Here is a 27,369-nt window from a genome sequence, read left to right as displayed (position 1 = left end):
TTTATATAGGTCTTCATTTGTGAGTTTTATGAGGAACATGTAATTATCCTAACTGTAGGCTCTATTTATTGATGAGGAAACTGAGGCCCAAAGAGGTGAGCAACCTGCCCATGGTTACCCAGCCTGTGGGTGGCATGCTGAGTACCTACACACTAAGCCACCAAGATGCAGCACCTTTGGGGAGAAAGGAATGGGAGTGCTGTTCTTTAAGGGGCACAGGGTTTTAGTTTGGGGTGATAAAAAAGTTTTGGAGATGATGGTGGTAATGATTGCACAACAATATGAATGTACGTAATGCCACTGAGTTGCACCTAAAAAATGGTTGAAATAGTAAAATTTATGTTAATGCATATTTTACCAGAATTGAAAAAAAAATCATCTGAAACCAGACGTCTGTAGTGCTGAGGCTGAGAAACCCTGGATTCTTCAAACAGAATGCAGGTGTTTCCCTCAGCTGTTTGGCCAACCTGTCCAGGAATGGACAAAAGGTGGGAGGAGCCAGCAATGGGCTAACCTTGCACCTGCCCATGAGCCTTAAATGCAGAGTTCAGTCTTCGCCGCTTTGCTTGCAACCAGCCTAGTGCTTCTTCATTCCTCTTGACTTTCTATCCAATGGCCTTACTTTAATCTTACCAGTTGCCTTAAATCCTTATTGGGGAAACTATACTATAAATAAAATATTCATATAAACAGCCAACAGCCTTGGACATCTTGGACTCTGGCTAGTCACAGAGACTCCTGTCTGCACAAGGGGTTTTGTGGCCAAAACATGCATACAAACCACTGGGCAAGGAGACAGCAGCTTAAATGGACATCGTTGGACTACAGAAGCACAGGAAAGGGAGCAGTGCTCCTCCTGGTCATGTGACCCTCAAGCCAAGGTCCCACTAGTCCAGATGTGGTGGAAATATCTGGCCACTGGGGGCTGTGCCAAAGGCATGTGAACCAAATGCCCACTTTTTATTTTGTCCTTTGTACACCAAGTCTGCTGCCACATCAGGGCTTGTGCTTTGGTGGGTCCCTCTGCCTCCCCTGACTATCATATGGCTACTCCTTCACTCCCCCCAACTTCCAGCATTTAGATCTGAACTCACAAGTCAGTTACTCAGAGATACCTTCATGATCCATCAATATAAAGCAGTTCCTACCTCACATTATGTTCATGTTCACACTTACATGAGCATAGTCACAGTCACAGAAATGAAGCCAGGGCAACCCTGGACCTTTTGACACCTCATGCACTAACTGCCATAGAGGGCCCGCCCCAAGCACACCACCATAGCCAGGTGCACTTGTCATCACCAGCATCTCCACTGTACAGATGAGACACCAGGTTCAGAGAGGCCAAGACACTCACCCAAGTCACACAGCTGAGAAGCCAGGAGGCCTGCCTCTTGGGCCCTTCAGAGGCAGCTTCTCAAGAAAACTATTTGTAGAGTAACTGGGTGAACAGTGACTTGACTAGCCCTGGTCACTGTCCCAGGCCACCTTTTGAAGGGCCCCCAACTTCTCTGCCCAGCTGGTCCCTGGATGAGGTAGCTGCTGACTCTAGTGGGTCTGCCACCTATTCAGTCTCATGTGGGTATGCTGGGCACCCTCTTGGGTCTGTCATCTACTAGCCAGGCGGGCAGTCTTGTGGCCCACGTCTGCCCTCTACCAGGTTAAGCCCTCACCAGCCGGTGCTTGGCAGCCTCCCGGATCCAGCGAATGTTGTCCTCATATTGCAGCTTCACAGCTGGGTTCACTGCAGGGAGAGAAGGGGAGGAATGTCACAGGCACCTGAAGCCCCTGACTTGAGGTGAGGTGCATACCCTCTCTCTTGCAGGTTGCTCAGCATAGGTAACTGTTCTTCACCCATCACTGGAATCTAGACTTGGGGCCAAGGAGACTCTCCTCAGCGCCACACTAGGCTATCTGATTTTTGAAACCAGCAATGCCAATAGTCATGTCAGTTAATGAACAAAAGTGTGCAGTCCCCTGTGTGATACATTTATTCCCTTAACAAACATTGAGTGCCATGCCAAGCACTGGGAAGATAGTTACAGACTAGGAAGAAAATAAGAAAGTGGTGAAGTAGTCACTAGATTGGTGGGTCAGGAGGGCTAAAGTCCTCTCTGAGGAGGTAATGGTCAAGCTATGTCCTAAATGTTAAGGAGGACCAGCTATTGTGCATAAAGATTTGAGGAAACACCCCTCTAGGCAGAGAGAACAGCAAGTGCAAACACCCTGAGGTAATAAAAAGCTTGCCCATCCAAGTAAGACAGGTCAGTTGGCTAAAGTATGGAGGGTGTACAGAGGAGGGTAGTAGCCCTGGAGCTCAGGTGCTGCTCCTACTAGCTCAGGAGAGAAGACTGTTAAATCTCCAGGAATTGTTTGAGCCAGTGGTTAACACAGACATCATTAAATTTCAATTAAATGAGCTCACACTTTAAAAAAGATTATTAAAAAATATGATAATGCTCGTAAGTCATTACTACTTAATTTACCACCATTTAGGAGGATCTATGCTCTCAAGGTTATCTGCCTAGTGTAAATACTGCAACTGTTCCAATTGGAGCCCCACTTGAAATAAGCAACCCTGACAGTATTCAAACCTTGGCCATCAACAGATGCAACAGCTCAGGGCTTCTTCCTGCAGGGCTGATTGTTGAACATCCATCAGCCACCTGAGGGCTGTTCAGTTGTCCTCACACCAGGAGGCCTCAGGAGGCCTCTGACCTGAAGATTCCCAAGACAAGGCCCCTGCTTCCCTTTTTTTTTTCCTCCTGAGGCCTCCCCCTGCCTGGTTCTTCCCATATAGGTGGCCCCACCCACTCTCAGCCTAGTTCCAGCACTGGATACCTGTAACCCAGTTTGCACCCACCCCCTAGAACCCAGATGTGGATAGCAGGGAGAAAATGGCCCCTGGGGATTTAAAACAAGTGGCAAAGACTGAACAACCCATACAGGAAACCACCTGGAGAGATGGCCATCTCTGGACCTGTAGAAAAGCTGTAGAGAATTGAGGATAGGAGCTCTGACAGCTGAGTAAATTTCATAAAATAACTGCCTTCTCTTCTTCAGGTCATAAACGACATGTTAAATCCACAACACAAGAAGGGACTATGGTTAAACAACCTCCTCCATCCATGTGAAAAGGCAGAACCAAGGCTCCATATCAGAAAAACCATAGATTGATTGGAGAGGCTCTGGTACGAAGAGGCATGAAATAAGCAGAGTGGGCCCGGTAGATGTAGAAAGCCAAAGGCTCCGAGGGGGCACAGGGGCACAGGAGGCAGCTACAAAGAACCAGAAGCACTATTGACAAGCACAAACTGGAAGCTGAGTACCCATTTGCCCACAAGGGCCAGGGAGGGAATGAGGAGAGTGGGTGGAGGAAGGGCTGCCCTGCAATACCAGGCAGGCTTGTTAGGGACATTTTGGGGGCCACCCACCCTTGAGCATGTCCAACCTGACAGCCTTACCTCCACCAGCAATGGCCTCCTCCAGCACAGATGTGGCCAGCTGATCAGTGACTGCCAGGTCCTGAGGGTCTCCAGATGTGCATACCCAGCGGAAAGGCCCAAATCCCTGGGAGAATATATCCCTGCAAGGACAAAATGCCTAGTCACGTTCTCAAGCTGGCTGCACTCACCTGCGGGACCATGATCCAAGGAGGGGAAGCCTACATGTATTCCAGAACTGAGAAGGAGGTGAAGGCTGTGTGTGAGCTGGGGTGTGTATTAGGGGGCATTGTGTGTGGGATGTGTAATAAATTGGGAGAGGTGGCTTCAATGTCCAGAATTGTTGCTGGAAGCCCCTAAGTCACTACCTGGACAGGAAGTTTCAGAAGCCCTGCCTCCTCTAGTCCCCCTCCATCCTCTCAGTCCCCCTCCCCCTCAGTCCTTCTCTCTCCCCTTCAGTTCCTTTCCCTCCTTGTCCACCTTTCTCCCCTTCTGCCTCTTCCTCTCAGCTCCCTCCCTCCTCCACCAGAATCCCCCTCAGTTTTCCTCCCTCTCCCTTACTCCCCTTCAGTGTCCACTTCCATTTCCTGCACCCTCCTACTTCTTTATCCTCCACCCCCTTCTTACCCCTCAGTCTTCATCTGTCCCCTCCTTCCCTCTACCTCTCTGTCTCCCTTCTCAGACCTGCAGGGGCAGGGAGCTGCAACACAGACAAGCAGAAATTCCTTAAGCTGCTGTTATTGACAAACCAACAATCAAAACTAAATAATTGGGAGAAAGAGAAATTGTGGGGACTTGGCCAAATTCGCCTTAGGTAAACTGACCTTCCTATGTGAACATCATGCACTGAGAGACAACAGCCTATTCCTTTCCTGGGCTCCCACACTAACCCAGCCCTCTGCCCTCCTACTTCCCTCCCCAGAGAGGACAGTGGCCCAGCCCACTCTGGCTCTGCCCCCACCCACAGTGAACCTCAGAAGGAGATGTTTGCCTTCTTACCTCCTTCCTTTTCTGGTCCTGTCTTGCCACACTAGGAGCTGGCACTCTTCTAAAAACATCCTGAGGCCTTCCCTCCCCTGCCCCTGTATTGCTTGAGCCCAAACTCCTGGTCTTAGCCTCTAAGCCTCTACCCTCAGTGAGTCTCCCTCTGGGTACATCCCACTCCTCCCTACTTGTCATGGGCCACTGGCTTCCCCAGACCTGCCTGGTACAGCCAGGTAGGCACAGGGTCTACAAGGAACAGCAGGTCTTGCCCTCCATGGATCAAACTATCAGCCACCCACTTGGGCCCACGGCCATGGCTATGGGAAGGAGAGCAGTTAGGATTGTGGGTACTAAAGACTGAGGAGTTCACCAGAAAGTAACCTCAGCTCTAGGCCCCTGAAACCTCCTTGTCCTCTCATTGAAGCCCTGTACAAGGTCTCTCATGACTTCAATTTCTCTTTACCTGCATTTTGTGGTGGAATCCCATGACCTGGTGTGGTTGCCACTCTGTGGCCTCAGCAGTAGTTAGAGGACAGGCTTTTCTGACTGGAATGTTCAGGACCCAGACACTGGAAGGGGCCTCATCACTTACCCCATAATATGCTGGACATATGAGGGGTAGCGGAACTCAGTCCTTTCAGCACCTTTCTTTTCCACATCAGCTCCTGTAGACAGAGCACCCACACAGAATTACCTGGAGGGGGCTGAGGGCCCAAGGTGAGGACATACACCACAATCCAGATGACAATTTAAACATAGCCCAGGGAAAGACTGTGGAAGCACTCTGTCCAGAAAGTGAACTATCGCCAGGTGTCTTTTCAGACGAGATTGGGCGCGTTCAGGGTGGTATGGCCGTAGACCCCAGTTGTCTTTTCAGATAAAAGAAGAGAAAGCAAGTGCAGGCTGGAGCCCATAGGCTCTTGGTATGGAGCAGGGCAGCAGGTACACATGCTGTTGCATGTGTATCCAGACAGGCATCCCAGAGCCTGCAGACTCTGGGGTAGGGGAGAGTTGGTGCCAGAGATGGGGCTGAGAAGGAGATTTTCCAATGAATCTTTTGTACCGTCTGAACTTCACAATCCATGAATGAATCACCTATTTTACAGAAAGAAGTTTCCTTCACAAAAAAGTAAAGCTGCAATTTTTTTCAATGGAGCCTATACCTAAACATTGTACCCATTCTCTTTATGGTGCTTTATATTTTTAAGGCAAATGGAGAAACTGAGGTCAAAGAGGTCAAGCTGGCAGGACCAGCCCCCAGAAGGCCAGGCAGGGGCACAATGAAACCTGCATGCCCTGGCCCCTGCTTGCCCCAGATCCCTGCCAGGACAGCCCTGGCTGAGGGGAGTGGGCCTACTGCTTGCCTAGGGAGGATGGGTTCCTCAGCAAGCCACCCTTCTCTCACCTGCTCTCTGGGCTTCCAAGAGGAAAGCATTGCCATAGTCCCAGAAGAAGAAGTTTTCCTTGGCCAGCCGGTTGATGGCTGAGACTTGCCTCCTCAGGCTGTAACAGGGCAGCAATCAGCTTTCAGTTCTAGCCACTGGTAAGACTCTGAAATGGGCCCTCTCTGCCCCGTGACTGTCATCCCCAGCCTTACCCCATGGAGGTCAGCCATCTCTGCTGACTTCCATCCAATCTGACAGAGGACACAGAAGCTCAGAGAGGTTAAGGGTGCTACCCAAGGCCACATAGCTGGCCACTAGAGAACCAGGTAGAGGCCATAGCTGCTTAGTCCAAAAGCTCCTTCCAGTGTGCAGCCCTCCCACACTGTGCCCCTGCCTCACACCCCAAGCAGCCCTGGGACCTACATCACCTTTCCTGGACCAGGCCCTTGAATGTGGCAGGATCAGAGGCCATGAGGCTCTGGGCCTCTGCAAAGCCAAGCTGCACAGGATAATAACCACCATTGAATGGGTTGTGGCAGGATGTCTGGTCTGACCCCAGATCCACCAAGAGCTCCCCCGTCATGTCCAATTCATGGACCAGGCGCTCCCTGGAGAAAGATGTGGGCTAAGTCAATGCAGACCAGCACCTGCCCAGGGCATGAGCAGGCAGAAACTGGGGCCCAAGTTTAGGGCCTACCCAGGAGGAGTTGTTGCATATTTTCCAGCCCACACATCCAGTAGCCAGAGACTGAAGCTAATCCTATATCCTTCCCCATACTCCTCTCCCCGCAAAGAACACCTGCAGGAAGGCTACTGTGAGCTCAGGCCAGGATATAGGCTGTGAAACCTGAAAGCAGAGCCTCAAGTCAATACTTGAAGCTATGTTCCAGGAACACCTGGCCACTATTGGGACATTGGCTGGAGGGAGAGGTTCACTTGGGGTCCCCAAGGCTGCTGACTCCCATCCCTGGACTTACCAAAGATCCACCACATTGCCATGGTAACCAAGGCTGAGTACCTCCTTTTTTTCCTTTGCTTCCCTACAGGGCAAAAGAGCAACACAAATAGCTCCATCACACTTGTCCATAGATGTCCACCCTGGCCAACACCTAGGGGACACCCAGATGGCTAGAATGCAGAAGACCCAAGAGGCCACCAAAAGTATCATGTGCAAGTGTAGGGCCTGAGACTCAGCGATGTATGATGTGTGTCTTTTGAGAACCCATACCATAAGGGAAATGGCAGACTTGAAAACCCCAGACAGGATAACTGAGGTGACAATAGTAACAACCCTTCCTGAGGCAATACTTAGAATTAAGGTTATCGCTGTTAGAACTCTAATAAGGATGATCCTAGAACTCTCTCAGGGTGATCCTCAAATCATCAAAAGTCACTGAAGTTGATTCAAAACATTAGTTGGAAAAATGAAAGTACAAAAAAGAGTGTATTTTGGGAAACAGAAAATGTGAATATATAAAGCCTGTCACAAATATGAGAGGTATCAAAAAGCAACAGTAAGTGGGGCAGTGTGGCACCCACTCAAAGATGCAGACTGACTGAAGTCTTTGTTTAGCAGAGATGCTAGCAGGGGCCAGACATGCTCCTCTCAGGTACACCAGGATAACAAAACAGGAAAAGGACACATGGTCCCAGAGTACTAAGGGACACTGGAGAAGGAGGACTGCATTTCAGCCTAAGGGCCAGAATGGTACTGTGAGTTCCCCGAGGATAACTCCATTCCTATCTGTGTCTTCTGTAGCTCAGGGAGCAGAAATGTGATGAGAAAGGCTGCTTGTGGCAGTTTGTTAAACTGATTTTAAATGATTGTGTGTGTGTGGCTGTAGAAATTAAGAAATTAATCTGGCCCAAACTTTGTGTGAGTGAAAAGAAAGAAAAGGCAAATGGAAGAGGTATATTTAGGTATGGCAAGAATATAAGAGTGGTTGGGAGTGTGCCTGAGTGCGTATGTAATGTTCATGTTTCCCCAATAGATTCAGTGAGCATCTACTATGTGCAAGGCTCTGGACTGAGCACTGAGGTCACAAGAGTGAGAAACACAGACACATTCTTTGCAAAACTATGGCTGAATAGCCCTGACTGGTGTGGCTCTGTTGGTTGGGCATTGTCCCACAAAGCAACAGTCAGGGCACATGCCTGGGTTGTGGGTTCAGTCCCCAGTTGGGATACATATGAAAAGCAACCAATCAGTGTTTCTCTCTCACACTGATGTTTCTCTCCCTCTCTTTCTCCCTCCCTTTCCCTCTCTCTAAAAATAAGTAATAAAATCTTTTTTAAAAACCTATTTCTGAATATTGGGGGAAAGCAAGGGCATAATTGAAAATCTGTTAGAACCAAGAGCCTGACCACCAATGTATGCAAGCTCAGGGGTTTCCTACACATCAGCAAGAAATAGACATTCCTGCTATACTGTCTCTGAGTGGTAACTTGGTGTGGTGGCCACCTGTGGCCAGGTGTCAGGCATTGAACAGGTCTATGGAGAGCAATCCAGCCTGTGGGCCCCTTCCCATGGTCTTCCCACTTTCAACGCTCACTTCTAGGATGTTGTACCTGAGTCTTTCAATGCACTGGTCCAAGTTGTCAGTCACTTCCATCAGCCAACCTTGCTGGTGGCGTTTTGTAAGAGCTGCTTTATCCACCTGTGACCAAGAAACACAAGCCACCTAGTCTCAAATTATCCCAGGGTGTGTCACCCTCCACTAGGAAGGTGCATCCTCCAATGTAAATCACCCAGTTTTATAACAGTGTCAGGGCAGACAACTACCAATATTCATTCTCCCTCCTGCCTTTTTAATCAATATGACCTGGGTTGTGTTTAGGGTAACACTGTGCTCAGCCCCAGGGGATGAGCCATGTCCACGCTAATCACAAATATCCTTTCCACTGTCTCCAGCTCCCTTGTAGATAAGAATATCCATTTGATCCAATACTGACCAGAGTTTTGAGACATTATTTTTTGGCTGAAATAGATTCAGCCATAGCCGCTACTTCTCTTTCTCCTTTCTTCCTTCCTTTACTATAGATGGGATGGCTGGAGCTGTGGCAGCCATTTTGTACCCACAAAGGAAGACCAAAAGAATGTAGAGAGATTGGCCCTGAGTTGCTGAACCAATGCCAACATTGTTGGTTACATGAGAAAAATAAAACCTTATTTATGTGAACTGCCATAGCTTGGTTTTCTGTTACCTGTAGACAAATGGGCGTCTAATAAGTACAGGTATGCACATCACAGGTTTAGTATCAACTAAGTGCAAATCACACTGGTGTGTATCACCAAGGCTTTTCTTAGAGCCACTCACCTTCTCTTCCAATTTCCTTGCCTGTCCTTGGCACTACCAAAGAAAGCTGTGACAGCCACTGGGTAAAAGCTTCTGTACTCCCCTCTAATGATGGGCAGTTCATCTGCTCCCTACACCTGACTGCCAACTGTCTGAGTCAGGCATGCCTATTTATTCATAACTACTTATCATCTCCTAGCTATATTCCAGGTTTACAGTGTGGTAACAGAAGCTTACCCTACAGAAGGTCAGTTTCATGGGACAGCATCAACAGGCATTGACCATGGAAAATGATGGGCACTTTGAAGGCAGAAGGGGTATACGCCCTGGGAACCCTCCATGGAAGGCTTTGTGGAGGGGATGAGGGAGGGAGCAAGGGAAGAGAGTGGTGTGAATGTGAGTGATTCTTGAATGAGGAAGGATGGAGGTGGACAAGGACGAGGACTCAGTGCTCCCAGCATGTTCACCTCTGCTATTACACCAATGCATCCCACGATGACTGAGGCTTTGGCCTGGGCCCCACTCATTCCGCCCAGTCCAGAGGTGACAAAGACTTTCCCAGCAAGGTCATTGATACCCAGGTACCGACGACCAGCATTCAACAAGGTGAGCTGCAGGGAGAGGAGTTGGGAACTCAGTGTCCACTTTGGGCATGGTTCACCTCCCATCCCCTGACGCCAAGGATAACCCCCGTCTCTTACCACTGTGCCATGGACGATTCCCTGGGGACCGATGTAGCAATAACTGCCTGCTGTCATCTGGCCATACCTGACCACAGGGAAAGCAAGCAAGGGGTGAGCCCAGGGCCAGCCCCCCACTTTTGGTGGTTTAAAATTCATTTTTAATTACCCCCACATGCATTAATACATTCTCCTTTAAAAAAAAGAAAATATTTCAGAAAAGGTTACAGTCCCCCATTTTTGGTCTCCTCTGGCCTCTGAAGTCTCTAATAAACAGATTTCATTCTCTTAAAAACTGTAATGTTATTGGTAAAATCACACTGGAGAATATTTAGCCATATTGACAAAAGTTGAACATGACCCCAGCACTTCCACTTTCCATGCCTATGCCAATACAAAAACATTCACACAATTGTTCATAGCAATTTGATTTGCAATGGCCAAACCTTTAAATAGATGAAATGCCCATCACCAGGAGGAATGAACTGCAGTATATGAACACAATGGAACTCTATACTGAAAAAAGAAAGAATATGGCCCTCCTGTGTGTGATGGGCCTAGCATCAGAGCCAGCCGTGAAAGAATACATTCTGCAGGATTCCATTCATTTAGTGACCTTCATCTGAAAACTTCATCTGATGCAAGGAGGGCTGGGAGCTGTGGGAGGGAGGGATGGGGCTTGGTCTCCAGCAAGAGGTGCTGATGCAAACATGCACACTCCAGATTTGCACACTGTGCTGTATGTTAGACTTTGATGAACCCATTTAGAGTGCTATTTTGCATGAGGAGTTATTATTATCAGTATTAGTTACATAAATGGCCTCATTCTGTAGGTGTTGTTTCTATAGCTATAGTTTTTCTCTTACACACAAGGACTATGGGGTTCTTTCCACATCAGCACTCACAGATCCTGCTCACTCCTCTGGTGGCTCCAAGTATGCAGTATCAGAAGCTACAGAATGTTCTCTCCCTTATTGATCATCAATTGATAAGGGATTGCTACAATTTCGCCACAGGAACAATGCTGCAGTGAGCCACCTCCTATCTTCCTCCCTGGGTAGAAACCAGGAAGCAGGAGTGCAAAATCTTCAGGTGCAAACATTTAAAATATTAACAGATATTGTCAGGTTCCAAAGTGACTGTCACCAACAATGCATGACCATGCCTGTTTGCATCCCTTGTTAATTATCTAACATTTGAATTGCTGGCAATGTAATGGGGAAATGACAACATTTTGCTGTTGCCTTGATTGTACTCTTCTCGAGGTAAAGAAGGTCTCAAAGTCTTACTACCATTTACTTTTCTCCCTTGTAAATTTTAAGTCTGTATCTCTTTTCTATTGGATTTTTGTTGCCCAGCAATTTCCCCTTCTCTCTTCTGGATCAGGAGCGGATCCTGATTCTCACAGATCTGTGTGTAAATACCAAGCTTATTCTATAATTTAGGCAAAGCACTGGACCACGGAACCTCTGTTTCCTCTTTCAAAAAATGGGGATATAGTACCCTTACCTTGAAAGGCCATATGAATATTATACAACATAAGAGAATAGTGCTAATATGATAAACATCCATCCAAGGAGACAGGTGAAACCATCAGAATCCACCCCATCCCCAGGGTAGCATGGGTTCCTTACCCCCAGCATGGGTGTGCTCCTTAGTGGTCCTGCATCCATTCAAGCAGAATGCCCAAGGGTCCCCTTTGTGCCGTGTGCTAAGGGTGTCACCTTTATCATTTAATTAATTTCGCACTCATTACTATACCCTCTTTACAGACAGGATCCAAGTTCCAAGGTTATACTAGGACACATAGCAAGCTGGCTCGATGCTTTGTGCTTAAGTGATCTGCTGCATGCTACTCCCAAGATAACTCTTGTAAGTAAAATTGTGGGGTCAAAGCTTCTTTACCCCAGTCCCTAGATGTAGCCCTCTCAGCTACCTCCAGCCTCCTGTACTAAACTAGACCCCACCCACAATCTGTGATTGCCTGTTTTCTTACATCTTCCCCAGCAGTGAGTATTATTTTTGTTTTATTTTTGTCAGCACAAGAGTGAAAAGGCTTTGCTTTAGTTAGTAGTTCTCAGGGTTTTTTAATACAGTATATTTAAACCTTTTCCTGTCTCCACTAGTGAGTTGCATCTTTTCTTTAGTTAAGTGCCCACAGCACCTGGGGCCAACAACCAGCATTCAACAGGCAGGTAAACCAGGCAGGTCTGACTTTGTAGCTCCACCCTCTTTAAACTTCCATCCTGTATCTATGAAACAGAAGCACAGTGACTCACTGGAGGTCACAAGAGACAGGGGAGCCAGGAGTGGATCTCATCCTTCTGACTCCGTGGCTGCTTCCATTGGTACAGCAGAGGTCTTTAGGCCTCGTAGTAATAATAAGAGCAACCGTGACTACTAATGACTAACAAAAGAAGTAACTGGGTTTCTGATCCTCAGTTTCTTCCTCCACAAAATTGGGTAATAAGAATATCTATGTCAGAGGATTCTGTAGAGGATTAAACCTATAAATCCTAGGACAACAAATGGTAGTGACCATTATATTATAAAGTATTAGTCTGAGGCCTGGTTGATTGGGTCCCAGTATTACAAACTTGATTATATTTTACATGGTCATTATCACTCCCAGAGATACACGAAGATGTACATATGAGGATAGTCACTGTAGCATTCTTTATAATCCCAAAGAACTGCAAACAAACCAAATCAGGAGGCAAGTGAGCTAAATGAATTATGGTGCATTTGAATACTGCAAGTAAAACAGGAATAAATTAGACCCATGTTTCCTGAAATGGAACAATGTCCAAGCTATACTTTCAAAGGGGGAAAGCAAGTGCAGAGGCATCATATCACCTAATTGTCTATATTTGTAGCCACACACGTAAGAAATTTGTTTGAAAGGACACAGGGGAAACTGTGAACTGGGGAGTCTAGGGCTGAAGAAGGATTTCCTTTATATTGTAGCTACCTTTTATAATGTCTGAGGGAAGTTTTCAACGCAGAGCATGCATTAATTTTATAACAAATGAAACGGCAGTACTCTACATCTTTATGGGGTTTGAGTTGCTCATAGGCATGCATTTGTTAGAACTCATTGAATGGTACATGTAAGATGTATGGCTTTCATTATGTGTAAATCTCACTTCAAAAGAAAAAGCTATAGACAAATATTGAATTCCAGACCATAATATTTACAGTTTACTTTGAAATGCATCAAAACCCAATTGGACAGATGGATGGATAAAGGGAGAGACAGAAAGACATGGATAAAGTGAGTTTAATAGTACATTAATCACAGAAGTTTTGGTGTTTATTGTTAATTCTTTCAATTTTCTGTATGTTTGAAATTGTTCATAATAAAATGTTAGAAAAAAGCAGGATTCAAATTGTATGTCAACTTGCTTATAAGTATATAAAAATTGTAGACATTCATAAAAACTGCTAGGAAATATGTAAATATGAAATTGCTAGAGTGCTGTGATTGCATTTTTTAAAATTCTATTTAATATCGCTACATTGTTTTATAGTAAAAGTGGAAATATATGGTATTTACTGGAATGATATGATGTAAACTGAAAGAGACTTACATTGTAACCCCCATGGCAAAGAGCTTCTCATACTCTGTTCTAGAAGAGTAGTTGGGAATGACCTGGAAAAGATGGACGCGAGTCCAGGGCTAAGGGCAGCACAGGGCCCTTGGAAATGATGGGTAGGCAGGTGTCAGGGACATCTGGTTTTCCCCACTGCCCCTGGGCCAACACTGCGCCCAGCTGCCCCAGGACCCACCATCCCATTGGTAATGACCAGCCTCGGGGCGCCAGGGCTGCTTGGGAAGAGGCCCAAAGGGTGTCCACTGTACATGACCAGTGTCTGCTCCTCTGTCATCTGCGACAAGTAAGACATCGTCAGCCAGAACTGCAGGGGAAAGCAAAACATGGAGGTCTCCGTAAGTGGGGAACCCACAGGGGGCCCCAAGGCACCTCCAGGCTCCAAGAGCTCCCCAGACCTCAGTGGTCCTGCTCAGCGCCCTGTCCCTCCAGGACTTCGTTATACTCTAGTGGCTCCTAGTCCCTCGAATTAGGCCACTCCTGCCCATAAAACCTTCCACATTCTCAACTTGGGTCCAGTGCTGTGATCTCAGGCATCAGGTAGGCAGAGACCTGAGTCCTAAGCCCTGAATTTGTAAACTCCTTCCAGGCTAGAGGACATGGTTGTGGAGAAGGCCTGACATTGGGGCTAGGCCTCATAGGCCAGCTTACCTGAGCCCAGTTGCTAAACACCTGTCCGTTTCCACCATAGGTCACAAGCTCCTGGGGAAACTGAAAAAGACAAAGTGTCATTTGTGATGGCAGCCTGGGAAGGGAGGGTGCCCACCTGTGCACTGGGCTCTATGGGGCCAGGTGGCCAAGGGTCCTTTGAGAAGGAGTGGTGGAGACAAGGGGAGAAGCCAGAGGGGTGTGGCCCACCTGTGACTGGGGTAAGGATTCAGCTTGGGGTAAGGGACAGCGCTAGGTGTGGGGTCACTTTGAGAACTCAGCCTGGGGTCAATGTCAGAGATACATTTGTGATCTGGTTTTAGGGCCAAGGCCAGAACTGAGGAAGCTCTCACCACTAGGCAGGGTGGTCAAATTCTAGGACCATATCACCCTCAAGTATAATACTTAAGAGATTCACCTCGCGAAGCCTATCCTTTCTCAAACATGGGATCTGATGTACAGATTGGCTCTCAAGGAGGCCCATGACAGGCACATGTGGCCATCCACTCATGGCTATTGAGCACTTGAATCGTGGTTTGTCTGACATGCTCTAAATATAAAACACATTCCAGATTTAGACTTAGAAAAATTTTAAAATAGCTCAATAATTTTTTATTGATTACATGTTAAAATGATAATATTTCAGATATATCGGGATAAACAAAATACAGTATGAAATCTTTTTTAATTTTTCATGTGGCTATTAGAAAAATTAAATTTACATGTGTTTCTACCATACCAATATTGATGTCCTGATGTTGGTGCTGTGCTATAGTTACTGGGAATCTATCATTATTTCTAAATAAAAAGCTTAAACACATTACATGTGTGTCTCACATTATAATTCTATTGGACAGCCCTGGTCCCTGTGCTTCAGTTTCCCTAGCCATTACCTGGGCCACGGCAGGATCCAGGTTGTTCATGATCATGTGCATGATGGCTGCTGCGGCTTTTGTCCGGCAGGGGTACTGCTTCATTGGGTAGGCCCTGCAAGGGGAATCCAGCTGCTAAGTATGACGATGGGAGGGCACACAGGTGTGAACAGTGAGACCCAACATCCTGCTGCATAAGTCACTTGGGAGCTCCCAGCAGGAATCAAAGCCAATTGGCTCTGGTGCTTTCCTTGTGCTTTGTGCCCCCCACCCTTCCAGGTACGGGGAGTTTGGTCCCTGCTCCACCCCACGCCACCCTTCCTCCCACCTCAGCAGGCTCCAACTGAGAGAATGCTGACTTTGAAACAAAACTAATGTCTACTTTCCAGAAATATCTACTTTGGGTGCAGTTTATTCTTTCCTTCACACTACCAGTGCTCCTGGGCTCCAATTCTATAGCAAGTTCAGGGCAGCAGGCCCCAATACGAATGAGGAGATGTGGTTCCTGCTTTACAGGGTTCAGGCCATTCCTCATCCCAGACAAGTCTGGGCTTTTGGCATATCCAAGAACAAGGATACTCCGTGCAGTATCTGGATGGGGCAGCAGCATCTGGGAACTGTGAAAGGCAGATCCTTCCTCCCCATTCTAGAACTGCTGACTGTGCAATGTGGGGTGAGGCCCAGCCATCCACAGTTTCACAAGGCCTCCAGTATCAATCACAATTCAGTGTCTGAACCTTGATGGGAAGCCTGAGCTATCTGAAGACACTGGCAGAGCATCCTCTAAACCTCTCCTTGCCCTCTGGCAAGACAACAAAACATGGGGTTTAGAAAGGGATTTTGCATACAGTTTGGCTTCAAAATTGCACAGGGCCCAGGACAGTGAGCCAGAGAGACCCATCTGATAAGGATCATTCCATCTTCTGGTCAGTCTTTTGGGCTTCAGCCAGCTCTAGATTGCAGACTCCCACAAGATGATAACACTGCCCACTACCTCTATCTACGTGAAGGACGACTCAGCATGCCACATCCATGGGCTTCCTAGTGTGGACAGGCTTAATTTCCCCTTCCCTGCTCACTGTGGGGTTCCTGACCTCCATCATGATCCATCCTACTTCCCTCCCTTCCCACTCTGGGCCTCCTTGAAGCTGGGCCTACCAGTACTCACCTCATTTCAATGCGGGGACAGAACCGGTACATATAGATGTGCCCATATAGCCGCAGCTCCTGCGCAAACTCAGGGGCCAGCAGCTCCTGCACATCCGGGGGGAAGTAGCGCAGGGCATTCCTCAGTGCCAGCTGCAGAAGGAGAGCAGTGAAGGGCAGCAGTGGCAGGAGCTCAGGGCCAAGCATCTTGTGGCTTCCATCATAGGCCATCCTTCCCCACTTGGATTTGCCCTTGCTTTACTCAGAAACCTATGGTTCCACCCAGAGACTGCTTAGTTTTTACCCTGGGCCCACTTACAGCGACATCTCCTGGATGGAGCCTTCCCAAGAAGACTTTCTCACTGAGGACCAGGCTGCTTAACTCTAGGCAAGGACCAGAATGGGTCTTGCCCTGAGGCTTGTGGCTACATGGGAGATGCAGAATCAAGAGGAGTGAGAATAGACCTATAAGCAGGAGTTCTTAGGCCCCTTGTACAAGTGCAGAGAAACACTCGCCACCACTGCCCACTTTAGCAAGTAACCTTAGGCTACACCTGCAGCTCTGGGACTGAGATGCTGCCAGATCTGGGAGGCCCAGGATGGAGCCTAAAGCCAGAGACAGAACAAACCTTCTAAGGGCTCATTATCCAACTAGGGAAAGCAGTCCAAACTCCCATGCCACCCCAATGTTATCACTCTTCTCCATATATTCCTGATGTTCCTGGTCCTACCTCAAGATCTTTGCACTTACATTCCCTCTGCCTAAACTCCCTTCCCCAATCTGCCTACTCTTGGAAGGTACCTCCCTTCATTCTAATTTCAGTCCGGTTGCCCACTCCTCAGAGGTCTGCCTGACATCGCCTTCTTAACTCCCAGCCTCTCTTCCCAACTTTGTTTCCTTCTGGAGCTTTTTTTTTTTTGTTTTTATCACAAAAACTCTGTGATTTGTTTGTTTCCTTCCTTGCTTATAATTTGTCTTGTTAAGATCAAGGAGGGCCAGAGTCCTGGCAGACTCTTTCATAGCTCTCTTCCTTCTGACACCCAGACTGGAGCCTGAGGGTAGAGACAGGCAAAGTGGGGGAGGTTACTAGGGTGACAGCCTGGTGTCTAGACAGACATTGAAGCGATTTATTCATCCAATGGCCATGGAAAACAAACCACTTTGTGGGCGAAGGGAGATGAGGATGTGGATGTGGTAAATTTATTCACTCATTCATTGAAAGCATGTCTACTGAGGGGAGAGGTGGTATGGACTTGAAAAAGAGAGGTGGCTTTGACACTAGAAGGCAGGAGGTAACAGGAGAAGAAACAAGGGCCTAGGAATGGGCCTAAGGACACCAACTTTTGGGCAGGAGCAAACGTACCAGCTAGGAAGATCTGGAGCTGGGAACCCAGCCAGGAGCACAGATGCTCTGGAGGCCAACGAAAGAGGTCTAGGGAAGAAAGGACAGTATGTCCAGTGTGCCCAGACATCAAACACAGTGGGCTAAGATGTGCCCTGGGGAATGAATGACAGGAGTGTCACTGGGGCCTCAGGGGTAGGTGGGGTGGGAGGGAGAGAAAGAAGGGGACAATTCAGGAGGGAACAGAGGGCCAGAGCAGGCAAGGGAGAAAATGCCAGTTCAAGCTATTTCGGAAACTTGAAGGTTTGTAGAGCCATTCCCTCATTTAATTTTCATGTGGAATAAAAGCACACAAAACCCTTCTTTCCTGGGGAAAAAAATGATCAGAAATATGAGTTTCTCCTAAACAGTGGCTAAGAATGTGCACCTACAGGAGTCTCTCAAGGCCAGCAGACATCACAATCACTCAGAGTGCTGGGCCCACCCCCCAAGCCTCCATCTGCATTTCTGACAAGGTTCCGGATGATGATACTGCTGGTCTGGGGACCCCACTCTCAGGACCACAGTGGGCAGTAAGGAGGATGATACAATCTAGCAGTTGGGATGACTCTGCCACCTTCATGTTGAGTGAAGAAGAGACACAGAAAATGTACTGCATAATGTACTTATCCTTGGACACAAAGTTCAAGAGCAGGTGTGGCTAAGATACGCTATGAAAAGTTAGGACAGTGGTCACCCCTCAAAGTCAGAGCTCATTCTCTCACCTGCGCACATGGTGTTTGGGCTACTTTCTGTGAGTTTTACACCTCAGCACAAAGGTTACTTTTTTATTTGGTTTTATTTTTTGTACTGGCACATGTCTTCTAATCAGAGCTTGCCAGAGAAAGTGAACATTAAGAAAAAAGCTTGAAAAGTAATATAAATTACACACACACACACCCCCCCCATGCACACACGCTCCACACAACACTTAACCTTACTACAAGGGTCCTAATATATTCTATCCTAGTCTAACTTCTTTTATTTAATTTTCTAATGAATATTGGTTGCAACCCCCGTGATTGACTTCACAACCTGCTAAGAGGTGGCAGCTGCAGTCTGAAACCATTGTATTCACTGTTCTCACAGAAATAAATGTAGGCTTCATTACTGGGGCTAAACTTGATATTTTACCAAGGTGCAAGAGAAGAAAGCAGGTTTAACTGTCAAATGCTTTTGCAAAATTTTGTTCCAATAATCAGGTAGCTCAAAAACACAACAAATGTTCCTGTCAAATTTAATGATTTTTAAATTGTGTCAGTTGATAGAAATGACTCAGCCATTCTATAAAATGTATTTAAAGACAATGAAATTCTATCTGTTCTAAAATGAAGTGTTCATGCATGTGTGCCATAAATGTAAAGAGAATTCTGTCAATTTCCCGAATCATAAATGCAGCACAAAAGCTATTTGCCTATTTTTTCCTTGTATAAGATTTCCATTTTATTACCATTCAATTTTTCATTATTATGTAATTTGGCCTAGATATTTCTTAATGTCAACTATTCTACATCAAGTTTTTTTTTCTTTCAAGGATAAACTATGTCTTTTTATCTGCAATTTCATGTTTGTACTTAGGAAAGTACAATGTCTGTAGTTCAGGAAAGTTGTCCTCTATTTCATTTTTGTTCGATAACTTTATTCACCATGTCTAGAGTTACATAACTGGCATGTGATAATTATTTTTTGAATGAAAAAATAAAAAAGCAGTAGCTCTGTTTGCTGGTCTGGATTCAATACTCCAAGTTTCTGGTAGATGATAGTTCTCAGCATTAAAATGAAAAATGGTGCTCAGACAGGTTATGTGAGTTACCCACAGTCCTGCAATAGGCCTAGACTGGCCTTGGGGGTAGCTCAGGTTCCCATGGATCCTGGAAACCTCAGTAGGGAAGGAGGCTTAGCAAGGACAGGCTGGGTGGAGTGATGGGGTCAGTCATTTCCTTATGAGCACAGGGCAGTAGGCACAGTTGAGTCTGGTCCTGGCCCTGCTAACTACTAGCTGTGTGGACTTGGGCAAGTCACCCCTGTCCCAGTTCCCTCATCTGTTAGCACGGCCTGTGCAGCTGCATAGGTGAAAGGATTGGTAGAGATAATGTGCTCTACCCAGCATACAGTGCCAGGCATCTACCCACCTGTTCTTTAAAAAACAAAGTCAGAACTGGGGGAGGATTTCTTGCTTCCTGCCCATCTTCACCTTTGCAACTTCCTTATTGCAGGTCTTCGGTTTAATATCAAGTGCCATAGTGGAGAGCCAGTAGGAGCCCTGCTTGGGAATTCACACACTCGGTGGTCAGCTGACATACTAATCACACAGTGCTACAGTAAGTTCTTCAGCTCTCCCCATCTCAGTCTACACCAGAGGGTATGCTATGCAGCACATAGATTAGCAGAGATGAATTTCCACTGGTGAGATTGGGGCCCATTAATGTGTAATACATGGGACAAGTGTGTTCTCATTAACAAAACCAGATGTATTCAAAACACATAAATTGGACAGAAGATTCTAGACACCCTGAACTCCCCAACTTGCCTAATAAGCTCAGTGACCTGTACTCTTAGGGGCAGAGAACTAATTCATAAAAGGTCTTGTGTTCAGCCATTAGATCAGAGGGTTCTGGGCATAGGTTGTCTTGGGGAACCAACTGAACTGACATGTCTAGAACAGTGTCTGGCACATATACATGCTGTGTGAGCCCCAGCTATCAGAATGATCATCTTGCATACTCAAGGCCCTCTGCACTGCCAGTTACTCCCTCCAGCCCACCTGCCCACCTCTAGCAACTCTGTAAAACTAATTCATAAAAGGTCTTGTGTTCAGCCATTAGATCAGAGGATTCTGGGCACAGAGGATTCTGTGGTATGCAGAATAATGTCCACATCCTAACCCTTGGAACCTGTGAACATGTTATATTACCTGGCAAATGAGACTTTACAAATAAGACTAATTTAATGCTTCGGAGATGGTAAAGCCTCCTGCATTATACACTGGCCCCAATGTAATCATAAGAGTTATTATAAGAAGCAAGCACGGGGGCAGAGTCAGAAATACAGATTTCAATTCGCTGTGCTGCTGGCTATGAGGATGGAGAAAGAGGTCATGAGCCAAGAAACACAGAAGTCCAGATGGTCTGGGTGCTCTAGAAGCTCAAGCAAGGAAACAGATTTCCCTTAGAGCCTCCAGTTGAACACAGCCATGCTGCATTTATTTTTTTAACTTGATATTTTATAATATGTGTAATGGTACTAAGAGTATACTTTGAACTTTTGAAACATGTAAACATATACCAGGACAATCTATGTCACATTTGTGCCCCCAAAATGAGAGTCATGATACTCAATAAAAGAGGAAAAAAACAAATATGATTCCAGTATCAGTGTATTTGCACTAATATTTCTCATTTTTAGCCCACTGAAACCCTTTCAGATTTCTTACACTCAGAGTTACAAAAGATTTGTTTTATCTTAAGCCACTATGTTTGCAGTGATTGGTTACAACAGCCCTAGGAATCTAAGAAGACAGAGACATAATCCTGTCTTGGACGTAATGCTACTTTTGCCTAGACCAAATCTTTCTTGCGGGACAGCTGACCACCTATAAGGATAACAGCCTATAACTCTGTTTGACCTATGCGTTACTTTTTTCATCTAACCTAGCAGTGATCCTATGGGGCAAACCTCACCTGCTTGGAAGTTTTTTACTTACAAATTCTGCCAAAATGATAGCCATGATCCAATTGGCTCAACCTTGTTTGAATCACCCCCATCCCTGCACCCTTCTAACCCAGCCGCATTTGGACCCTCAACCAACTCTGGCCCAAACGCGGGCCAGACTTCCTGGGTCCAAACTGTGGCTCAAGCTTTTCCAGCTCAGGGCATAAAGCCTCTCCATGGGCTGCTGCTTCTATGCGCCTCCTCTCCAGGCTGCAGTCTGCACCAGAGCATCTGCTATACAGCACATGCACATGTCCCCTCTCTGAGCTTCCAATGCCTCTCTGAAAAATCAGTGTGATGATAGCACACATCTCATAGGGTTGTCTTGGGGACCAACTGAACTGACATGCCGAGAACAGTGTCTGGCACATATACATGCCATGTGAGCCCCAGCTATCAGAATAATCATCTCACATTCTCAAGGCCCTCTGTGCTGCCAATTGTTCCCTCCAGCCCATCTGCCTCCTCTAGCAACTCTGTAGAAACCTCTACATTCTCTGGGAGGGTACAGAAACCTTCATAGGGTCCCCATTACTCACCTGATAAAGTCCACACTACTCTTGGCATTCTGGGTCCTCTATAATCAGGCTGGGCTTGGCTCTCTAATCTCTGCATTCGGTTCAGATTTACAAGGGGCCTCATCCAGTCCTAATATACTCTGGAAAGGTCGGCCTTTCCATCTTCACTCACTGCCTCCCATTGTCTCTAAAAGACCTTCTCAGATTTTCCAGCCTAAGGATCTTGTCTATGTTGCTACGACTGCCTCCTCCAAGAAGCCCAGCCGTGTTTCTCCTGCCTGCTTAACTCTTGTAGGATGTTTGTTTGGGTATTTAGCATATACTCTTGTCCACACATTCAACAAACAAACAATTTCTGGTGTCACTGAAGGCCTGAAATGAGCCCCAAAGAGCCCTACACTCAAGAAACTCAAGATAGTGTGTTAGTAGTGATAGGAACCTGGATACATGTGGGAGGTCTTCAGATCTGCTATCTGAAGCCCAGCAGAGCCCCTTTAGATAGGCATAATTTGGGGAAAAGGTCAGTAAGAGAAATTGCATATGGCGGGGGGAGGATGCTGAAGCCATTTTTAATACAGAAACTGGCCATAGTATATGACTAAATTTTCTCTGCACTGTAGTTGTACTGTGCTCATGCTGAGAATACAATGGCTAAGATGTTATACATAGAGCATACTCTATATTAAGCAGAGAAATCTACTTATAGAAGAACAAAGAGTGAAACACATTTTAGTTCATCCAAATGAAATACTATGAGTCAGTTAAAAGAATGGGGCAACTTTAAATACACCAATAATGAACAATCTCAAAAAAACTCCTAACATACATAAAATGCTTCCACTTATATTTTCAAGGGTTCACACATAAAATGTACCTAAAAGGATACACACACACACACACACACACACACACACACACACACACACATCAACAACAACAACAACAACCAAAAACAAATTGTGACTTGGGGAGGTGAAGTGGGAAACTTACACTTTCATATTTAACTTGTTTCTCTCATAAAACTACCTTTAAATTTTATATTAAAAGTCAAAGAAACAAGTTTAAATAAAAATATAGAAAACAAGCCAAAAGAAAAGTATATAGTGAGCTGCTGATGAAGCTGTTATTGGGTTTGGAAACTGCCTAGGAAAACATTCTTGTGTTGTTCCTCTATAAGAGAAACTGTTCTCACATAGAACCTTCTGTGACCAGATGTGCAAATTTTTCCCACACTGACTGTCTCTGACACCAGCTGGGTGTCCTACATTTCAGCTCAATTCTGACAATGTCTACGTGGAGTCAGTCCAGACTCCACAGGGTTAAGGGTTCAAGCCCACATGACTGTCCCTTCCCACACACACTTCAGATGTTTATTGCAAGTCCAGGTTGTCACCTAACATTTGACCAACCAGCCATAAATCGGGGTTCCCAAGACCCCTTCCAAGAGTTGGGTAATTTGCTAGGAGCGATTCACAGAACTCAGAGAAACACTATGTTTATTGGTTTATTATATTAAGAAAAGGAATATGATAAAGGACACAGATGAAAAACCAGATGAAAACACACAGAGGTCAAGGTCTGGGGAAGGGTTGCAGAGCTTCAGCATCCTCTCCAAACCATCCCCCCTCACTCCCCAGATAAGAGATTTTTATTGAGGCTTCAGCACATAGTTATGATTAAAATTATTAATTCATTCTCCAGTCCCTCTCCTCTCTCTGAACTATGTGGGGTAAGACCGAAAGTTCCAAACTTTTCTAATCATGGCCTGGTCTTTCTGGTCACCAGCGCTCATCCAGGAGCCTACCTACAGCGGCATCCTTAGAACAAAAGATGCTTCTAACTCCTATCACCTGGGAAATTCCAACTAATTTAGGAACTCTGTGTCAGAAACTGGGATCTAAACCCAAATATTAGCAGGATAGGGATAGGGAGGCAGATATAAATGCACATATATTTCTTAATACTTCACAGGCACCATCTGAAGGCTGACACACAGACAGATTTAGCCCCTTCGAAAGCTCAAACTCCCCAGACCAGCAAGTCACCCCTACTCAAGGGCTTCATGACCTTCAAGCAGATGGCAACATTCAGGCAAAGCTAAGGTAGCTCCTGCTCCTCTGGCTCCCTGGTGTCCTCCTCTCAGCGCAAGACACCATGGAAGCTTATTACTAGCATAAAACCATAAAAGTGTCATCTGAGATGTGCAGGTGGTGGAGTCCTTCAGTCCCTCTTAGTCAAAGGTCAAGGCACTGGCAGCCAGCAGGGAGGCAACTGAGTAGGAGAAAACATGAACCTTTGCTTTCACATAGCTGAGCTGGGCCAGATAGACCAAGCAACGGTGATGACAGATGGGGGGTGGGAGGGGCAAAGTTCCCTGCCCCTTGTTTCCCCAAGGCCTGCTCCTCTCAGCCCCACCTGCAACACCCCACCTCCAGTGCCCACCAGCCCTGGCTACTACCATTCCCCAGTGCCCCCCAGTGCCCCGTTTCCCCCTTTGTGGGAGGCACTCAGAAGAAAGTGGAGAGGGCAGTTCCCCTAAGGGTAGCAGTCTTCATTCAGGGTGTGGTGGTAGGATTTCTCTCTTAATCTTTGTGCTTAGGATTTTCTACTTTCAATCTACTGTTCCTGAAATTCCTGAGTAATTTTGAGTAAAGAAGACATAGGGGAAAATTATTTATATAACCATGTACTTTATTTGATCTGGTTTCCTTTACTACCCTGTGGTGTAATTATTTTCCTCCCCAGCTTACAGAGGAGACAAGTGGGATTCCCAGTCAGTGACTTGCCTGAAGTGCTGGCTGGAGGGACTGTGGGAGATCAAGTAGGGGTGCCTGGCCTCCCAGCCAGCTCTCACCAGTAACTTCCCCATAAATGAAAACAAGAGCTGACCTACTACAGGGTAAAACTTCAAAGTTACATGCGTGTCTGGCTCAGGAAGGTACATATTTTGTTGTTGTGTGTTTGGGGCACTTCACACTGGCTCCAGTCCTCCTTGGAATGGAGGCAGTCACGGCACCACCACTTATTAGCTGGGTGACCTTGAGCCTCAAGGTCCTTGTAAATGGGGACCATAATCCCACACCCAAGGGTGACCATTGGGGAGAGAGCGAGGAATATGGGATGTTATGGAGTCTGACACACATGGAGTCCCCTATCCCACTGGGATACCCCCACCCCACTGGGAGCTCTGGGAGACCTCGGGCCTCAGCTCCTTCAGAGAGAGTAGGAAATAGGGAATACCCACCAAGAACCACCCAGAGGGTAAAGGGTCACAGGAGGAATAGGGCTTAGCTTCTTACCTGCTCCTCTGCAGGGTTGAGGCCAGGGGTCCTGATAGGGGCATGGGGCACCCCAGCCCAGCGTCCCTGGTTCTCTGGGAGGGGACGCAGGGGCAGGCCAGAGCACAGCGCCTGGAGGCTAGACATGTCTGTCTGAGACCAAGGAAGAGGCTGGCTCAGTGGAGAAGTCAGAGAGAGACTGGGCAATCAAGGTCTAGCTGGGAGGGAAGCTCCAGCCCAAGCCACCTCCTCCAGCCCCTCATTGGTCCCAGGGCCTGTAGAAGCCATGTGTAGGTCATAGGGTCACTGGCCGCTAGGCTGATTAGAGGGGAGAGGGTCAGTGTTCTAGGGAGAGGCAGGCTTCATACAGGGGAGATGGCTAGGTACAGGTTCATTCGTCCTGTAGTGGGGCTTGAGAGGGTTGTGATTTTAGGATATGACTTTGGGGGCTAGTGGGGCTCTAATGGGTGTCATACCAGGGAGACAATTTTGGGGTTTGAGTCTTGATGATAGGGAGACATATGATACTGAACCTGGCACAGAGAGAGAATGTGTATATAAAACAGGCAGTGCCTCTTATACCCCTTCTCCCTGCCACCTGTTTGTGTGTGTGTGTGGAGGGGTGACAAATCTGGCAGTGGCCCACCCAGCAGCAGGTGTACCCTCCTTGGCTTCCATTCCAGTGCACGCTGTCTCATCCCTTTCCAAAGCTCTGAAGATGGCTCTCATCCCCAATCCCATTAATGACTCTGGGAGAAAGTGCTCCTCCTTAGTGCTGTGCTGTGGACAGGAAAGTAAGGCCCGGTCTCATTCACATAGCCAGGATATGAGTTTATTCGAATCTCGTTGGTCCTGGGAAGCAGCGCACCTGGGTGTGAACTTAGCTCAGCTCCTGACCAGTCCTGTGGCCTTGGGACTAGTCCCAATCTAAACAAATGGGTGGTAATTAACAACCCAAGCCGCGGGAGGTACGAATTGGTTATGTAAGCACCCAGCTCAGGGCCTGCACCAGAAGGTGAAAAGATCAGCTAACACCTTCCAAGTACTCACACTTCTGAGCACACCACGTGAGCCAGTTTACTTTGCCCTCCCATGGCCTGTGGGCTTCACTGTCCCATTTTATGGATGTGGAAACTGCAATCTAGAGAGGTGGTAGGATTTGTCCAAGGCCACACAGCTAGTAATGAGTAGAGCTAGGATTTAAACCCTTGCATCTCAGATCTGGCTGCAGCCCTTCTCTAGGCCTCTCCTACTCTGGCTGGCACAGTGAGCCTGTGGTTGTTGGGGTCCTCACCATCAAAGAGGCTGCTCTGAAGGGCAAGCAAGCAGAAATACGCTCTTGTTTGCTTCCCAGCATTCATCCATTCACTCTGTCTTTAAAATATGATTGACAGAGCACCTTCCTGTGCCAGGCACTGCTGATGTTCTCAGCAGTTCTTGGCTGCTCTTCACCCCACCCCTTGTGGCATGCGTTGTACACATCTTGACTGCCAGTGGCCAGCACTTGCATCTCTCTGTTGGAGGGATGCTTTTGGTGATTTAGGGCCTGCTTATCTATCTCAGAGTTGGGCTTGAAGGGCTAGAGAAAAAACAACCCTTCCCCAGCTGCTGAGGGAGTAGGCCGCAGTCAGTGACAGGGAAAAAGGGGGTAAGTGGATAAATATCCCAGTTCCCTTGGCTCTCCCCCGGGTGTGTAAGTGGGTGGGTGGTAAGTCTGGGGAGTGTTCTGTACTGTCTCCAGTCTCCCAGTAGGACTGGGCTGAGTCTCTCCACTCCCAGTACCACACCCTTGGCTGGTGACTTTCCCTTCCTGGCCCAACCTATTGAGTAAACAGCCTTCAACAAATTAGCTGTACTTAAACTTCCCCTCAGGACTTGCTTCTGGGGCGGCATTTTCATCTGATGGCTCAAGAGAAGCCAACAATCTAACAGTTCTTGTGAAATCTCCTGACTTTTAAATGTTTGCAACCAATGAAAAAAAAATTTTAGACTTTGTATTGAATAAGGTGAATGGAATGTATCAATGCCACTGTCTTGGCTGTGATACCGTACTATACAGTCTTAAGATGTTATCACTGGGGAAACAGTGCACATGGGATCTCTGTATTATTTCTTATAATTGCATGTTAATCTGTAAGTATTCCAAAATGAAGAGTTTAATTTTTTTAAAAATTGTACAAGCCATTTAAAAGAATGAGGATCTTACAGATGGTAACTCTGGCCAACTGGTAGGTTCAAACCCTGGCTATACCATTCACTCACTTGTGTGTCCATAGGTAAGTTACTTAGCCTATCTGCATTGGTTTCCTCATTTGCAAACTGAAAGCAAGAACAGTTCCTACCTCATGGTATGCATCTGAGGATTAAATGAGATAATATATGTGAAGATCAGAATAGTGACTGGCACAGAACAAG

The 27,369-nt window shown here is 46.7% G+C and overlaps 1 protein-coding gene across 1 annotated transcript in view; it reads right to left on the bottom strand.

The window, feature by feature from the left end:
• Window positions 1–25,166, bottom strand: part of UROC1 (urocanate hydratase 1) — a 39,695-nt gene extending 14,529 nt beyond the window's left edge. The window contains exons 1-15 of the mRNA XM_054587296.1: window positions 24,976–25,166; window positions 16,088–16,218; window positions 14,941–15,034; window positions 14,051–14,110; window positions 13,578–13,706; window positions 13,379–13,440; window positions 9,810–9,876; window positions 9,576–9,719; window positions 8,381–8,469; window positions 6,790–6,852; window positions 6,241–6,420; window positions 5,833–5,930; window positions 5,020–5,092; window positions 3,465–3,586; window positions 1,674–1,744 (exon numbers count right to left, since the gene is read on the bottom strand). Coding sequence (XP_054443271.1) covers window positions 1,674–1,744; window positions 3,465–3,586; window positions 5,020–5,092; window positions 5,833–5,930; window positions 6,241–6,420; window positions 6,790–6,852; window positions 8,381–8,469; window positions 9,576–9,719; window positions 9,810–9,876; window positions 13,379–13,440; window positions 13,578–13,706; window positions 14,051–14,110; window positions 14,941–15,034; window positions 16,088–16,218; window positions 24,976–25,101 — 1,509 coding nt within the window. The 5' untranslated portion in view covers window positions 25,102–25,166. The remainder of the gene's footprint in view (window positions 1–1,673; window positions 1,745–3,464; window positions 3,587–5,019; window positions 5,093–5,832; window positions 5,931–6,240; window positions 6,421–6,789; window positions 6,853–8,380; window positions 8,470–9,575; window positions 9,720–9,809; window positions 9,877–13,378; window positions 13,441–13,577; window positions 13,707–14,050; window positions 14,111–14,940; window positions 15,035–16,087; window positions 16,219–24,975) is intronic.
• Window positions 25,167–27,369: the final 2,203 nt, after the last annotated feature.

The sequence above is a fragment of the Pteronotus mesoamericanus genome, unplaced genomic scaffold, assembly GCF_021234165.1.
Source record: "Pteronotus mesoamericanus isolate MK-2021 breed Mesoamerican mustached bat unplaced genomic scaffold, CSHL_Meso_final scaffold_118, whole genome shotgun sequence".
In the NCBI taxonomy this organism is placed as follows: Eukaryota; Metazoa; Chordata; class Mammalia; order Chiroptera; family Mormoopidae; genus Pteronotus; species Pteronotus mesoamericanus.
The sequence above is the reverse complement of the archived record's forward strand: the minus strand, read 5'-3'. Positions and strand labels throughout refer to the sequence as shown.